Raw genomic sequence first — 17,731 nt, forward strand, 5'->3', positions numbered from 1 at the left:
AATTACAAAAGAACTAGGTAAAAATCATTTTGTAACCCTCAATAATACAACTGATTGAGGAAAGAATCAACAACAGTGGATATTTACGAAATGCCGATTACTCCACAAATTACCTCTAATTGAAAATGGAAAAAGATGTTCCTGTCAGCACCTCAAATTGATCAAATTTAGCATCACTAAGACCGGATAACTTGACATTATGTACTTTATACAGAAAATAAAGTATATACCATCACCTACAAAGTTTCTCAAAAATATGTTGAACCTATATCTAATCAAGCCTGTAGAAATAAGTTAGAGTTTAAGAAAATACAGGAGATAAAGCTGGGTGCAGTGGCTCACACCTGTAATCCCAGCACTTTGGGAGACCAAGCTGGAAGGATTCCTTCAGCCCAAGAGTTTGAGACCAGCCTGGGCAATATATTGGGACCCTGTGCCTACAAATAAATTTTAAAAATATAGCCATAGCTGGGACTACAGGCACATGTCACCACACCCCGCTTTCTGTATTTTTTGTAGAGACAGGGTTTTACTATGGTGCCTAGGCTGGTCTTGAACTCCTAGGTTCAAGCAATCCACCCACCTCGGCCTCCCAAAGTGCTAGGATTTATAGGTATGAACCACCACGCCTGGCGGGAAATTGGCTTTTTTTTTTTTGGTGACAAGGTCTCACTCAGTCACCCAGGCTGGAGTGCAGTGGTGTTATCTTGGCTCACTGCAACCTCTGCCTCCCAGGCTCAAGTGATCCTTCCACCTCACCCTCCCTTGTAGGTGGGACTACAGGCGTGCACCACTACTAATATTTTACATTTTTGGTAGAGACAGGGTTTCACCATGTTACCTACGCTGGTCTCTAACTCCTGAACTCAACCGATCCTCCCACCTCAGACTCCCAAAGTGCTGGGATTACAGGTGTGAGGTGCCATGCCTGGCTGGCAGGAAATTTTTAATATATTAAAACATGAATTGTCTAAAGTATGACAATGGTATTGTGGTTACATAGGTGAATGTCCCTATTTTTAAGAAATGCATGTTGAAATATTTAGAGATGAAGTGTTATGATGTTTATAACATATTTTGAAATGATTCAACATTAAAAGTCATAGCTAGAGCCGGGCGTGTTGGCTCAAATCAGCACTTTGGGAGGCCGAGGCGGGCAGATCACTTAAGCTCAGAAGTTCAAGACCAGCCTGGCCAACATGGTCAAACCACGTCTCTACTAAAAATACAAAAATTAGCTGGGCGTGGCCAGGCCATGGCTCACGCCTGTAATCCCAGCACTTTGGGAGGTTGAGACAGGTGGATCATGACGTCAGGAGATTGAGACCATCCTGGCTAACACAGTGAAACCCCATCTCTACTAAAAATACAAAAAATTAGCCAGGCGTAGTGGCACACACCTGTAGTCCCAGCTACACAGGAGGCTGAGGCAGGAGAATCACTTGAACCCAGGAGGCAGAGGTTGCAGTGAGCCGAGATCGCATCACTGCACTCCAGCCTGGGCAACAGAGTGAGACTCCATCTCAAAAAAAAATAGCTGGCTGTGGTAGCGTGTGCCTGTAATCCCAGCTACTCGGGAGGCTGAGGCAGGAGAATCGCTTGAACTCGGGAGGTGAAGGTTGCAGTGAGCCAAGATCATACCACTGCACTCCAGCCTGGGCAACAGAGTGAGATTCCATCTCAAAAAAAAAAAAAAGTCATAGTTAGTGATAGAGGAAGCAAATACGGTAAAATATAACAATTGCTGAACTAGGGGGTAGATATATAGATATTCATTTTATTTTTTAAATTTTTTACGTGTTTGAAATCATTCATAATAAAAAGTTGAAAAAACACCAAATAAGGCCGGGGGCAGTGGCTCATGCCTGTAATCCCAGCGCTTTGGGAGGCTGAGGCGGGCGAATCACGAGGTCAGGAGTTCGAGACCAGCCTGGCCAACATGGTGAAACCCCTTCTCTACTAAAAATACAAAAAAACTAGCCGGGCATGGTGGCATGCACCTGTAGTCCCAGCAACTTGGGAGGCTGGGGCAGGAGAATCACTTGAAACCAAGAAGTGGAGGTTGCAGTCAGCTGATTATCCTGCCACTGGGCAACAGAGGGAGACTCCATCTTAAAAAAAAACAAAAAACAAATAATGCACAGATTCCTCACTGGACCTTGAAGAAAGCAAATGGCGGGACAGTGTTGCTGTAGTATACTTAACTCATCTCTGTATATCATATATAAATGACTTAAAATATGTATTTTCAGCATATGAACTTGTGTAGGAATAGAAAAAGTGTGGAAGAATGGCAAACTTGGTACTAGTTAGCTGCAAAGTAAGACTAGGTAGGTAGGTATGGAAAACTTACACATTTGGGTTTTTTTTTTTTTTTTTTGAGATGGAGTCTTGCTCTGTTCCCCAGGCTGGAGTGCAGTGGCGCAATCTCGGCTCACTGCAACCTCCACCTCCAGGGTTCACGCCATTCTCCTGCCTCAGCCTCCTGAGTAGCTGGGACTACAGGTGCCCGCCACCACACCCGACTAATTTTTTTTTTTGTATTTTTAGTAGAGACGGGGTTTCACCATGTTAGCCAGGATGGTCTCGATCTCCTGATCTTGTGATCCATCCGCCTCGGCCTCCCAAAGTGCTGGGATTACATTTGGTTTTATAGAGTTTTTTTGAGATGGAGTCTTGCTCTGTCGCCCAGGCTAGAGTGCAGTGGCACCATCTCAGCTCACTGCGACCTCCGCCTTCCGGGTTAAAGTGATTCTCCTGCCTCAGCTTCCAGAGTAGCTGGGACTACAGGCGCACCACCACGCCCAGGTAATTTTTGTATTTTTAGTAGAGACGGGGTTTCACCATGTTGGCCAGGCTGGTCTTGAACTCCTGACCTCAGGTGATCCACCCGCCTCAGCCTCCCAAAGTGTTGGGATTACAGGCATGAGCCACAGTGCCCGGCCTAAATAAAAATAGTCTTGACTTAAAATAGTCTCACTTGTTCGTTCTTCCTACAGTTTTTCTGGTCGTCCTGGCTTAAAATTTCTCTCTCTTTTTTTTTTTTTTGAGAGAGAGTCTCACTCTATTGCCCAGGCTGGAGTACAGTGGCACGATCTTGGCTTACTGAAAATTCCACCTCCCGGGTTCATGCGGTTCTCCTGCCTCAGCCTTCTGAGTAGCTGGGACGACTGGTGCATGCCACCACACCTGGCTAATTTTTTATATTTTTGGTAGAGACGGGGTTTTGCCATGTTCGCCAGGCTGGTCTCAAACTCCTGACCTCAGGTGATCTGCCCACTTCAGCCTCCCAAAATGCTGGGATTACAGGCATGAACCACCATGCCCGACCAACATCATAAAGTACTCGTCTTGATTTCTTGTTACTCATCCGGTTCTGTTTTTCCCTTCTTCATAATGTTATCAATCTTTTCTTATTGAGACTACCACCACCATCTTCCTAGTGCAAATTCTCAGATAACTTCAAATCTGGGATTTTGTGTCCTAACTCCAGCTACTTTCTCCTTTCAAATAACCCTAAAGAGTACCCCCCACCAAAAAAAAATCCTAAAACACTGTTGGTATTTATTTCCTTAGTCAAGAATGACACTGGTTTCATATTACTTTTCCATGCTATATAGAGACACAAACCTTGTGAACCTTCCACTACCCCTGTTTTTGGTTGGTGCACCTACCTACACCCTAAGACACTCCTCCCTGCAGGATTTGGTTGAAATACAATTCAGGGTGTGGGATCAGCCGGGTGATACATCACTGGGAAAGCATGCAACACAGAAGCACAGGTAAATTAGTTCCCCATGGGGTGAGTCCTAACCAACTGGCAACCGAAAATGGGAGGAACCTAGACAGATAAATCATCCCTCCTTTCTCTCTGAAGTTTCTCCTGAAAATCCCTCCAGAAGACTCTCACACACAAGTGACCTATGTCTCTTCACAGCTCAAAGTGAAGCAGTAGCCAGGGATGTAACCTACTGTGTCTTCCTTTGCCTTACTTTCTTCTCTCCCTCACTTTCACTACCCCGGGTTTGTATCTTTCAAATAAAAAGGTAGCACCTTAATTGAGTTCAGCGTCCCAGAAGTTGTGGGCTAAAACATGCAACTTACCTCAGGTGAACCTTACAAGCTAAAAACCCTGTGAAGCAAATACAACAGAAAGCTATTAGGATCCCCATTTTATGAATGTGGAAACTGAGGCTCAACTAATACCCTTTTCCAAGGTGCACGACTTTCTAATCAGTCATCAAGATCTGCCAATTTTAATCTTTAAACATTTTTCCCATTTGCCTCTCCTCTCCATCCTACCACTACCCTAAAGTAATATTAGTCAGCATTTAGAAAACACCAAGAACTGACAGGAGGATCGCTTGAGGCCAGGAGTTCAAGACCAGCCTAGGCAAAATAGCAACACCCCATGTCTACAAAACATTTAAAAATTATCTGGGTACGGGCCGGGCATGGTGGCTCATGCCTATAATCCCAGCACTTTGGGAGGCCGAGGTGGGCGGACCACAAGGTCAGGAGATCGAGACCATCCTGGCTAACAAGGTGAAACCCCGTCTCTATTAAAAATACAAAAAAATTAGCCAGGCATGGTGGTGGGTGCCTGTAGTCCCAGCTACTCGGAAGGCTGAGGCAGGAGAATGGTGTGAACCCGGGAGGTGGAGCTTGCAGTTAGCCAAGATCGCGCCACTGCACTCCAGCCTGGGCAACAGAGCGAGACTCTGTCTCAAAAAAAAAAAAAAAAAAATTATCTGGGTACGTAGTACACACCTATAGTCCTAACTACTCAAGAGGCTAAGGCAAGAGGATTGCTTAAGCCCAGGCGTTCATGGCTGCAGTGAGCTATGATGGTGCCACTGCACACCAACATGGGTGACAGAGTGAGACCCTGTCTCAAAACAAAATAAAAAAACCAAAAAACTCAGAGCCTGAGATTATATCATTTAACCTGTTACCATACCTGTGAGGTAGATACTTTCATCGTTCTCATTCTACACGCAGGAAAGGTGAAGCTTAAAAAAAAGGCTTCTTGAAATTTGCCCAATGTCACACAAATACCAAGTAGTACAGATAGGATGAAACTAAACTATCTGATTTCAAACCCCCTACTCTTAACTCTTATCATTCCTTACCACGATCAGTTAAATATAAATCAGATCACACCATCATGCCCTTATTGAAAACTTCCACTCGCTTCCCATTAGTTAAAATGAATTCAAACTCCCTCCATGACCTATAACGCCCAACATACACCAACTCCTGATACAACTGTGACTTTATCTCTTGCCATGCTGCCTTTGCCCACTATGCTATAAATTATGTGTATTGGCTTTTTTGTTTTGTTTTCTGTTTGAGATAGGGTCTCACTGTCACCCAGGCTAGAGTACAGTGGCACAATTATAGCTCACTGCAACCTTGAACTCCTGGGCTCAAGCCATCCTCTCATCTCAGACTCTGGAGTAGCTAGGACTTCAGGGTCACGCCATCATGCCTAGCTAATTTTTTTTTTATTTTTTATGGAGACAAGTCTGGCTATGTTGCCTAGGCTGGTCTTGAACTCCTGGCCTCAAGCGATTCTCCCACCTCAGCCTCCCACAGGTGTGAGCATCTATGCCCAGCCTTAAATTATGTGTTGAGTGTCTTTTATTTGTCAGATATTGTTCTAGGGACTAGAGCTAGACCACAACTAACACAGACAAAAGTCTCTCATCTTCAGGGAGCTTGTATTCAAGGGGTCTGCTTGATGTTCTTTAAACATTTTCCAAGCAAGCGTTCTGTACATTTGTACATTCGTTGCTCCTCTTACCTGGATCATTCTTCCCAACACAGCTGGCTCTTTATCCTTAGGGTTTCTGTTTAAATGTCAACTCTAAGAAAGCCTTCCTCTAATCTATCTGAAAAACAAGGCTTTCAGTCATCCTCTATTTTCTTTTTTTTTTTTGAGACGGTGTTTTGCTCTTGTTGCCCAGGCTGGAGTGCAATGGCACGATCTTGGCTCGATGCAACCTCTGCCACCTGGGTTCAAGTGATTCTCTTGCCTCAGCCTCCCGAGTAGCTGGGAATACAGGCGTCTGCCACCACGACCAGCTAATTTTTGCATTTTTAGTCAAGACAGGGTTTCACCATGTTGGCCAGCCTGGTCTCGAACTCCTGACCTCAGGTGATCCACTCACCTCGGCCTCCCAAAGTCCTGGGATTACAGGCGGGAGCCACAGGCGCCCGCCAGCAGGCCCGGCTAATTTTTTTGTATTTTTAGTAGAGACGGGGTTTCACTGTGTTAGCCAGGATGGTCTCGATCTCCTGACCTCGTGATCTGCCCACCCTGGCCTCCCAAAGCGCTGGGATTACAGGTGTGAGCCACCACGTCCGGCCTTTTATTTTATTTTTTTGAGAGAGGGTCTTTCTGTTGCCCAGACAGTGGCGTGATCAAAGCTCACTGCAGCCTTGAACTCCTAGGTACAAGCAATCCTCCCACCTCAGCCTCCCTAGGAGCTGAGACTATAGGCACACACCACGATGTCTGGCTTTTTATTTTTTAGAGTCAGAGTTTCACTTATGCTGCCCAGGCTGGTCTCAAACTCCTGGCCTCAGGCAATCCTCCCACTTCAGCCTCCCAAAGTGCTAGGATTACAGGTGTGAGCAACTGCGGACAGCCTCTCTTACTCATTTTTTCTTCTGAGTATTATTTATTTTTTTTTGAGATGGAGTCTCGCTGTGTCACCCAGCCTGGAGTGCAGTGGCGTGATCTTGGGTCGCTGCAACCTCTGCCTCCCGGGTTCAAGCAATTCTCCTGCCTCAGCCTCCCGACTAGCTGGGATTACAGGTATGCGCCAGCATGCCCGGCTAATTTTTGTATTTTTAGTAGAGATGGGGGTTTCATCATATTGGTCAGGCTGGTTTTGAACTCCTGACCTCAGGTGATCCGCCCCCCCTCAGCCTCCCAAAATGCTGGGATTACAGGTGTGAGCCACCGCACTCGGCCTTCTTCAGAGTATCTATCAGAACTTGAAATCATCTTATTTTTCATTTTGTTTACATGCTTATCTGTCCTTCATAGCACATAAGCTCCAGAACAGAGACTTTGTTTTGTTCCTGCCCAGTTCCTAAAGTAGTACCTGGCAAAACAGGCCACTGGTGAATGTTTACTGAATAAATTAATATCACAACATTAACTCATCTCAGGTGGTCTCTAGGCTTCCTGTCTTACTTCATTTAAATCCACCACCTACAACAGTCAGTGTGATCAGATCACTCACCTTAAGTCCTTTCATGACCCTTTTTTCTTACCTGATAAAGAACACACACACAAGACCCTCCGTGACAAATATCCGGACCTCATGAGCTCAGAGAGGAAGCAGCATGTAAGATAGACTTTGAATGAATAGTGTTCACCAGATGGAGAAGAGAAAGGACATTACGGCTCAGAAGCTCAAAAAACACAATGCTTTGCAACAGTAATTTATGATGTGAAGAGCTGGGTGGGTTGATACAGAAAAACCAGCTGGAAATAGATTTTGAAGATGCTAACAAACCACATTAGAGTGAGGACGGCAGGGTGCGGTAACTCACGCCTGTAATCCCAGCACTTTGGGAGGGCGAGGCAGGCGGATCACAAGGTCAGGAAATCGAGACCATCCTAGCTAACACGGTGAAACCCTCTCTACTAAAAAATACAAAAAAAATTAGCCGGGCGTGGTGGCGGGCACCTGTAGTCCCAGCTACTCGGGAGGCTGAGGCAGGAGAATGGCGTGAACCCCGGAGGCGGAGCTTGCAGTGAGCCGATATCGCACCACTGCACTCCAGCCTGGGCGACAGAGCGAGACTCCGTCTCAAAAAAAAAAAAAACCAAAAAAAACAATGAGGACTTAAAAGGAGAAAGAAAATATAATAAAAATTAACTAAAAAGAATGATGACTTGATGCCCAAAGCATGTACAGTCTTAAAAACTTTATAGGAAGGGGAATGACAGGATTCAATGAATGTCTTAGGACATAAAAAAAGGCGGGGGCGACAGTGAGGAAAATGGATGGGATAGGAAGAGACAAGAGACAAACACCAATGAGAAGACTACTCAATGCGACACAGATCATATTAAAAGATAAAGGCCAGAAACACAGCAGTTGAGATGGAGATGAGCAGAGATTCAAAGGAGCTACACTAAACACTCATCTATTTTATACAAATTTAACCTTTTATCAAAGCAGGAAGTTTCCTTCAGTATGGCCTATAAACTTAAACCAATGAAAAAAACAGTCCCCTAATCACTGTGGACCTTACTCTTCAACTACACACATTACACAGCTCTTACCAAACAGAAGTGCAACTAGGATATGTCTGTCTCCTCCAACAGACTGAACAGCAGGCCTTCAAAGGCAGGGAGTGTGTCATATCCATTATTCAACACTCAATCTTTGCGAATGAATAAATGAACAGGTAGAAGGCTTTATGACTGAGGATTTGAAAACTGGATGGGCTTTAGGTCTAAAAGGGTGATTTCGGGCAAGCACAATGGTATGAGCAAGTAGGAATGGTAAATGTGGGGAACACAGACACTATTCTAAAATAAGGAGGAAGATGTTGGTCCCCTGGTCCAGCCTTGGACAGGCCATGCCTTTTTCCTGTCTAATAGTCTCTCCCTCATCCACCTTTCCTCATTCGATACGGCTCATTCCCTCACTTCTTTCGTATCTCTGCTCAAATATCATCTCACCAGAGGCCTTCCCTGACCAACCTATCCAAAACTTCACAGCACATTCCTTATACCCTCTCCAGGCCTTTGTTCTGTTGTTTTTCTTCTTAGATTATTGAAGAGATCCTCTGATGATTTTTATTCCTCTGTACCTAAAATAGAATTGGCTTACTTTAATTTCCAAGTGAAGTTGACTTGTCAGTTATTGTGATCAGAACCTACTAAAATCCACAGCACACTGAGTTTTTCTTTAATTTTAAATTAAATTCACTTTAAAAATTTTAAGTTCCATCACTTTTAAATCCTGTCACTTAAGTTCTTTCCAATAAAACCTGGATGCCACAAAGAATATTAATTCCTTGCGGGAAACATTCCGGACATGGTCAGGAAATAATTTTATATTCCTTAATGTGGAAGATTCTAGGAATGGGAGCAATAATCCATAAAGAAAACCATCGAGATTAAGTAATTTCGAGGAACTAGAGCAATTAGTTACCAAACGCAAGATTTTAGGAGCACAGGCTGTAGAGAGACAATGGGATTTTATGCCTATTTAAATAAGTGGTTTACTTTGGGAGGCCAAGGCGGAAGGATCGCTTGGGCCCAGAAGTTCGAGATCAGCCTGGGCAACATAGCGAGACCCCCGCCCGTCTCTACCAAGAAAAAAAAAGTGTTTTTTCCAAGGTAATTTCACAGGAGTCAATGACCAGAGGAAGCCACATGTGGTCAAAACAGCCCAGGTGAATCCCAGCCTCAGCCACGCGATATTACAGGCAGATGTGTACTCCAGGGTGACTTTCTCTTGTCTGCTTTTCCCACGAAGAAGCGGAAAATTCTGCGAAGCGGCAAAATACATTTAAGCTTTTTGGGCCGGAGTTATTCTGAAGAGCAGGGCAAAGGCGGCCAGTGGCGACTTCATACTGCACTTGAGTAAAACAACTATTGGACCCGGGGCCCGAACACTCATGTTAGCGACAGCCGAGACAGAGGATGAGGTAAAGAAATGCACGCCCAAATTCAAGTCGCCCTGGAGTTCCCACCCCGGGCCCCGCCGCCTCCGAGTTCAGGGTCCGCCCGGCCCCGCACGGCCCGCCGTCTCGTCGCTCGGGACATTGACGCCCTACCTGCAGGCTTGTCTGCAGCCATCTTCCCGCTTCGGCTCGGGTTCTTCTCTGCAGGTGGCGTGGCCCTGACTCCCGCGGCCGCGCTGGCCGCTGTCCTGGACCTCCGAGGACAACTCTGTGCCTATCCCGGCTCCGGGCCCCCAGGTTCCGGCTAGAGGAGTGGGCAGACGGCGGGCTGAGGAAGTGACGAGAGCTAGTTCCCGTCGTCTAGCAACAGCAACAGCTTCCCCACCAAGGGACAGCCACAGCCTCCCGCCATACACAGCTTCCGCTTCACGGCGTCCCGGTACCCACTACTTCCGGGGGCGGCAGCCTGCCGCGCCTGGAGCGCCGGCGTGGGAACTGCTGTTGGCCCCGCCCCACGCCGACGTCCCCTCCGCGCCCCGCCTCCGGCCGGACGTACTCTGACTGGAACCTCTGGATGTTCGCAGGGCGGACGCGGTAGGACGTACGCGCCTCTGTCCTTTGCTTATTCTAATTAAAACATCGAGGTGTCAGAGCTTTTGTCCCTCAATGTTACATAAGATTACAATAACCACATCTGACATTTATGTGCTAAGCACTGAGCCCTGCACTTGGTCTGTACTATCTCATTGATTTCTTGCAACCCCATGAGAGAGGCGCTGTTGAGGATCCCCGTTTAAAAAGAAACGCCTTTTATTTTAGAATAGTTGTAGTTGTGGAGAAAAGTTGCAAAGATGACACCTAGAGTTCCTGTCTCCTCACGTAGTTTCTCCTGTTGTGAACATCTTAATTATTTTACTATGGTACGTTGATCACATCTAAGAAACCAGTTTGATTGGTGCACTATTACTAAACTACACATTTTATTCACATTTACCAGCTTTCTTTCAATGTCCTTTTTTGTTGTTGTTCCAGGATCCTGTCCAGGACATCACATTGCATTTATTCATGATGTCGTCTTAGGCTATTTTTGGCTGTGGCAGTTTCTCAGATTCTCCTTGTTTTTGATGACCTTGACAGTTTCGAAGAGTTACTCCTCAGATATTTGGTGGAATGTGCCTCAATTTGGGTTTGGCCAATGTTTTTCTCATGGTTAGACTGGGGTTTTGGGTGTTTAGGAGAAAGACCACAAGGTGACTGGCTATTCTCATCACATAGAATCAAGGGTACATGCTGTCAAAATGACATCACTGATCATGTTAACCTTGATTACCTCTCTAAGGTAGTGCTTGCCGGTTTTCTCTACTGTGCGGTTACTCCTACCCTTCCACACTACTTTGGAACCAAGTCAATAAATGCAACCCACACTCAAGGTGGGAAGGCGGGGTATTTAAGCTCTACCTCCTGCAGTGGGGAGTATGTACATAAATTATCTCCCCTAAGGGAAGTTTGCCTCTTCTCCCTCATTTAGCTATTTATATCAGTATGGACTTATGGATGTCTATCTTATAATGGTTGCATTCCAATACTACATTATTTTGTTGCTAAAATTGTCCCAGCTTTGTTAATTGGGAGATTTTTCAGGTTTGTACCTGTTTGTTTTTTTTTTTTTAACTTTTGTTTTAAACTTTCTTTTAAAAAAGTATTTGTTTTTGGCCGGGCACGGTGGCTAACACCTGCAATCCCAGCACTTTGGGAGGCCAAGGCGAGTGGATCACTTGAGGTCAGGAGTTCGTGACCAGCCTGGCCAACATGGTGAAACCCCATCTCTACTAAAAATACAAAAATTAGCCAGGCGTGGTGGTGTGCACCTATAATCCCAGCTACTTGGGAGGCTGAGGCAGGAGAATCCCTTGAATCCGAGAGGCGGAGATTGCAGTGAGCCAAGATCGCCCGACTGCACTCCAGCCTGGGCAACAGAGTAAGACTCTGTCTCAAAAAAAAAAAATTATTCGTTTTTTTCTTAAGCTTTTTAATTCAGGCTAACATACACAAAGAAAAGTGCATGAATCATAAGTACAGTTTATTGACTTTTCATCAACTCAACACATACATATAACTAGCACCCAGAGAAAGGACAGAGCTTTACCCGTACCTGGGAGTTCCCCTCATGCCTCTTCCCATCTCTCCACAAGGATAATCATTATGCTGACATTTAAGACTATGGATTAGTTTCACCTGCTTTTAAACTTAATGTATATACATTATGCAATATATTTTTTAGGGTCTAGCTTCTTTTGCTCGATAGTATGAGATTCATTCACATTGTTGAATGAAGTTGTATTTGTTTCTCATTGTTATATATTATAATGTTACATTATGTGAATATTCCTTAATCTATGTATTCATTTTATTGTTGAGCATTTGGATATTTTATCTATGTTGAATAAGGCCAATATGAATACTCTAGTATGACTTTTGATGAATATGTGCCCACCATAAAAAGGCATACCTGGTCGGGCAAAGGCATACCTGGCCAGGCATGGTGGCTAATGCCAATAATCCCAGCACTTTGGGAGGCTGAGGCAGGCAGATTACCTGAGGTCAGGAGTTTGAGATCAGCCTGGCTAACATGGTGAAACCCCGTCTCTATTAAAAAAAAATACAAAAATTAGCCGGGTGTTGTGATGGGTGCCTGTAATCCCAGCTACTTGGGAGGCTGAGGCAGGAGAATTGCTTGAACCCGGGAGGCAGAGGTTGCAGTGAGCCGAGGTCGTGCCATTGCACTGCAGCCTGGCCAACAAGAGCAAAACTCCATCTCTAAAATAAATAAATAAATAAATATAATAAATAAATAATAAAAAATAATAAAAAGGCACACCTGAAGTGTAGTGGGAAGCATCTTAATGAAAAGGAATTAGGAGGAATCTCTTACAGAATTTGGGCTTATTCTAAAGGGATTGGGAAAGTAGGAGGCCAAATTTGAATTGGATGTTGTCAGGAAACAGGCAATTCAGTCTTGGTTTTATCTAAACAGAAGGAGGAACAAAGCAAGCTACAGCTGTCATTGCTAAAAAAAAAAAAAAAAAGCAGGATCACTTATATTAGAAGAAGGGCGTGTTTTCTCATTTTTGTGGTTGTTGAGGGCCTTGTTTCTGTCTTGTCCAAAACACGATCATGGTGAAACTGTCTATGAACATTGTTCATATTCTGTCAGTGCTGTTTATGTCCAGTTGGGAACATTCTACTAACAGAACTGTTGTTTTTTTTTTTTAATTTTCTTAGTTCCCTTTTCACTTTCTCACATGTGGTCACATCTATGTTGGTTCTTGTCCCCCATTTCATAGATAGGGAAACTGAGGCACAGATGTTAATCCACTTTCCCAAGCCACAAGACTGGTAAATGGCTATTATCTTAACTACTACATTCTAGACTCTAGGATTTGCTATTATATTGAAGATATTTGGGCTCTCTTCCCTCTATTTTCAATATCAGCACCTCTCCCTTTTTTCACAATCAGGCTGACATCAATGACGGATAATTAATTCAGGAGTGGGGAGGTGGAAAAACTCAGTAGGATTTTGCTCCGTCATAAACTATGGTGAGTCACTTTACCTCCAGCTAATAATGATACCACTATCCATTCACAGTACTTTAGACTGTATGTGGTTTGTTTGTTTGTGTCTGTGTTTTGAGACAGGTTTCACTCTGTTACCCAGGCTATAGTGCAGTGGTGTAATCATGGCTCACTCCAGCCTCTAACTCCCAGTTTCAGGTGATTCTCCCACCTTAGCCTCCCAAGTAGCTGGGACTACAGGTGCACGCCACCATGCTTGACTAATTTTTTATATTTTTGTTATTTTTTTATTATTATTTATTTATTTATTTTGAGATGGAGTTTCTCTCTTGTCATCCAGTCTGGAGTACAGTGATGAGATCTTGGCTCACTGCAACCTCCGCCTCCCGGGTTCAAGCAATCTTCCTGCCTCAGCCTCCCGAGTAGCTGGGATTACAGGCGCAAGCCACTGTGCTTGGCTAATTTTTGTTTTTTTAGTTCACCACATTGGCCAGGCTGGTCTCGAACTCCTGACATCAGGTGAACCACCCGCCTCAGCCTCTCAAAGTGCTGGGATTACAGGCGTGACCACCTCGCCTGGCCTAATTTTTTGTATTTTTGGTAGAGACCGGGTATTGCCATGTTTCCCAGGCTGTTCTCAAACTCCTGGACTCAAGTGATACACCCACCTCGGCCTCCCAAAGTGTTGGGATTATAGGCGTTAGTCACAGTGCCTGGCCTATATGTGATTCTTACTGCTTGTGGAAGACTGCCTCCAGAGAATCATACAATATGTGACCTTTTACGTCTAGCTTCTTGGTTGACAACTCTTACCATCCCAATACGCACATGCTGCTCCTCCCATCCATCAGGAGGTGGAGTCGAACCCAATGTATAGCATGGTGACTATAGTTAATAATAATGTATTGTAAGGTTGGGTGTGGTGATTCACACCTGTAATCTCAGCACTTTGGGAAGCTGATGCAGGTGGATCACTTGAGCCTAGGAGTTTGAGACCAGCCTGGGAAACATAGTGAAACCCCGTCTATACAAAAAATACAAAAATTAGCCAGGTGTGGTGGCAGGCACCTGTAGTCCCAGCTACTCAGGAGGCTGAGGTGGGAGGATTGCTTGAGCCTAGGAGGTGGAGGTTGCACTCCAGCCTGGGCAACAAAGCAATATCCTGTCTCAATAATAATAATAATAATAATGTATTGTATATGTGGAGTCTTCAAAAAGTTCATGGAAAATATGTATTATGAAAAAGCTATGCATGATTTCAAACCCTTTTTGCACCAAAATTAATTCATACTAATTTATTATAACATGTCAAAATAGGATTCGGTTTCAGGCACTAAGATAAGACATCAGTTTGAAATGAGCCCCTTTCAGAGCAATATGAATTCTGCTAAAATTGAAGCAAGAACAAACACCAAATTTCTGGTAAAGCTTGGATGGAAGAATGGTGAAATAATTTATTGTTTATAAAAGGTTTATAAAGAGAATGCCCCCCACAAATCAGCAGTTTACAAATGCATAACTCATTTTAAGAAGGGATGAGATGGCCGGGCGCAGTGGCTCACGCCTGTAATCCCAGCACTTTGGGAGCCTGAGGCCGGTGGATCACAAGGTCAGGAGTTCAAGACCAGCCTGGCCCAAATGGTGAAACCCCGTCTCTACTAAATATACAAAAATTAGCCGGGTGTGGTGGCAGGCGCCTGTAATCCCAGCTACTCAGGAGGCTGAGGCAGGAGAATCGCTTGAACCCGGGAGGTGGAGGTTGTGGTGAGCCGATATCGTGCCTCCAGCCTGGGTGACAGAGTAAGACTCCGTCTCAAAAAAAAAAAAAAAAAGAAGGGATGAGATGGCCGGGTGCAGTGGCTCATGCCTGTAATTCCAACACTTTGGGAGGCCAAGGTGGGTGGATCAGTTGAGGTCAGGAGTTCAAGACCAGCCTGGCTAAAATGATGAAACCTTGACTCTACTGAAAAATTACAAAAATTAGCCAGGCGTGGTGGGGCGTGCCTGTAGTCTCAGCTACTCAGGAGGCTGAGGCAGGGGGATTACTTGAACCCAGGAGGCGGAGCTGCAGTGAGCCAAGATCATGCCACTGAACTCCAGCCTGGGGGACAGAGTGAGATTCCATCTCAAAAAAAAAAAAAAAAAAAAAAAAAAAAGAAGGGATGAGACAATGTTGAAGACAAAGTGCAAAGTGGCAGATCATCCACATCAATTTTCAAGAAAAAAATCTATCTTGGTTTGTGCCCTAATTGAGTAAGACAGACGATTAACAGCAGAAACAATAGCCAGTACCATTGACATCTCAATTGGTTCGGCTTACACAAGTCTGACTAAAAAATTAAAGTTGAGCAAAATTTCCATTAAATAGTTACTCAAACAGTTGCACCCTGATCAACTGTAGACAAGCAAAGGTTTCAATGGAAATTTTAAACAAATGAGATCAAAATTCTTAAGCATTTCTTCTAGGAATTGTAACAGAAGATGAAACATGGCTTTACCAGTACAATTTTGAAGACAAAGCATAATCAAAGCAATGGCTACCAAGAGGTGGGAGGGGTCCAGTCAAAGCAAAAGCATACCAATCAAGATCAAAGATCATGGCAACAGTTACTGGGGATGTTCAACTCATTTTGCTTGTTGACTTTCTGGAGGGCCAAAGAATAATAACATCTGCTTATTATGAGAGTGTTTTAAGAAAGTTAGCCAAAGTTTTAGGAAAAAAAGAAAAAAATCCCGGGTGCAGTGGCTCACACCTGTAATCCCACCACTTTGGGAGGCCGAGGTGGGCAGATCACGAGGTCAAGAGATCAAGACCACCCTGGCCAACATGGTGAAACTCTGTCTCTACTAAAAAATACAAAAATTAGCTGGGTATGGTGGCGTGTGCCTATAGTCCCAGCTACTTGGAGATTGAGGCAGGAGAATCGCTTGAACTAGGGAGGCAGAGATTGCAGTGAGCCAAGATCACGCCACTGCACTCCAGCCTGGCGACAGAGTGAGACTCTGTCCCAAAACAAAACAAAAAAAAAGCAAAAAAACTGAAAAGAAACAAAACCACACAGGAAAGCTTTACTAGAGAGACTTTCTCCACCACAACAATGCTCCTGCTCATTCCTCTCATCAAACAAGGGCAATTTTTTGAGAGTTTCAGTGGGAAATCATTAGGCGTCCACCTTACAGTCATGATTTGGCTTCTTCTGACTTTTTTTTTTTTTTTTTTCTAACATTAAGGCTAAGGCAAGCAGATCACTAAAGAACTGAGGGGCCTGGGGATTTAATCATGTCAATGCACGTCTTTTTTACATTGTTAGCTGAATAAAAATGGGTGCGCTTTAAGATTTTTTTTTTTTTAATGGAGTCTCCCTCTGTTGCCCAGGCTGGAGTGCAGGGGCATGAGCTCAGCTCACTGCAACCTCCACCTTCCAGGTTCAAGCCATTCTCATGCCTCAGCCTCCCGAGTAGCTGGGATTACAGGCATGTGCCACCACACCCAACTAATTTTTGTATTTTTAGTAGAGAGAGGGTTTCACCAAGTTGCCCAAGCTAGCCTCAAACTCCTTTCCTCAAGTGATCTGGTATCATCATTTATAAGTGTCTTGAACTCAATGAAGCTTATGTTAAGAAATGAAGTTTATCTTTTTAATTCTATTTTTCCATGAACTTTTTTTTTTTTTGAGATGAAGTTTCACTATTGTTGCCCAGGCCGGAGTGGACTGGCTCAATCTTGGCTCACTGCAACCTATGCCTCCTGGGTTCAAATGATTCTCTTGCCTCAGCCTCCCAAGTAGCTGGGATTACAGGCGCCCACCACCAAGTCCAGCTAATTTTTTGTATTTTTAGTAGAGATGGGGTTTCACTATGTTAGCCAGGCTGGTCTCAAACTCTTGAACTCAGGTGATCCACCTGCCTCGGCCTCCCAAAGTGCCAGGATTACAGGCGTGAGCCAACACGCTGGGCCTGCATGAACTTTTAAAAGTCCTTCTGTACCTGAAATTTGCTAAAACAGTAGACCTCAAGTCTTCTCACAACACACACACACACACACACACACACACACACACACACACAGGCCAGGCACAGTGGCTCATGCCTATAATCCCAGCACTTTGGGAGGCAGAGGTGGGAAGATCACTTGAACTCAGAAGTTTGAGACCAGCCTGGGCACCACAGTGAGACCCTGTCTCGACAAAAATTTTAAAAATTAGCTGGGTGTTATGGTGCGTGCCTGTAGTCCCAGCTACTCAGGAGGCTGATATAAGAGGATTGCTTGAGCTTGGGAGGTTGCAGTGAGCTGTGATCATGCCACTGCACTTTGCACTCTAGCTTGGGTGGCAGAGAAAGACCCTTTTTCTTTTCCTTTTTTTTTGAGATGGAGCCTCCCTCTGTTGCCCAGGCTGGAGTGCAGTGGTGTGATCTCCGCTCACTGCAACCTCCGCCTTCCAGGTTCAAGCGATTCTCCTGCCTCAGGCTCCCAAGTAGCTGTGATTACAAGCATG

At 44.6% G+C, this 17,731-nt stretch overlaps 1 protein-coding gene across 4 annotated transcripts in view; it reads right to left on the reverse strand.

Annotated features, from left to right (window-relative positions):
• Window positions 1-10,157, reverse strand: part of CNOT10 (CCR4-NOT transcription complex subunit 10) — a 95,716-nt gene extending 85,559 nt beyond the window's left edge. For all 4 annotated transcript variants that reach the window (XR_004029799.1, XM_030812224.1, XM_030812223.1 and 1 more), the window contains exon 1: window positions 9,814-10,157. Coding sequence is in view for 3 of the 4 variants with exons in the window: in XM_030812224.1 (XP_030668084.1) it covers window positions 9,814-9,835 (22 nt within the window). In the remaining variant the exon portion in view is untranslated. The remainder of the gene's footprint in view (window positions 1-9,813) is intronic.
• Window positions 10,158-17,731: the final 7,574 nt, after the last annotated feature.

The sequence above is a fragment of the Nomascus leucogenys genome, chromosome 4 (genome assembly GCF_006542625.1).
Source record: "Nomascus leucogenys isolate Asia chromosome 4, Asia_NLE_v1, whole genome shotgun sequence".
Lineage (NCBI taxonomy): Eukaryota > Metazoa > Chordata > Mammalia > Primates > Hylobatidae > Nomascus > Nomascus leucogenys.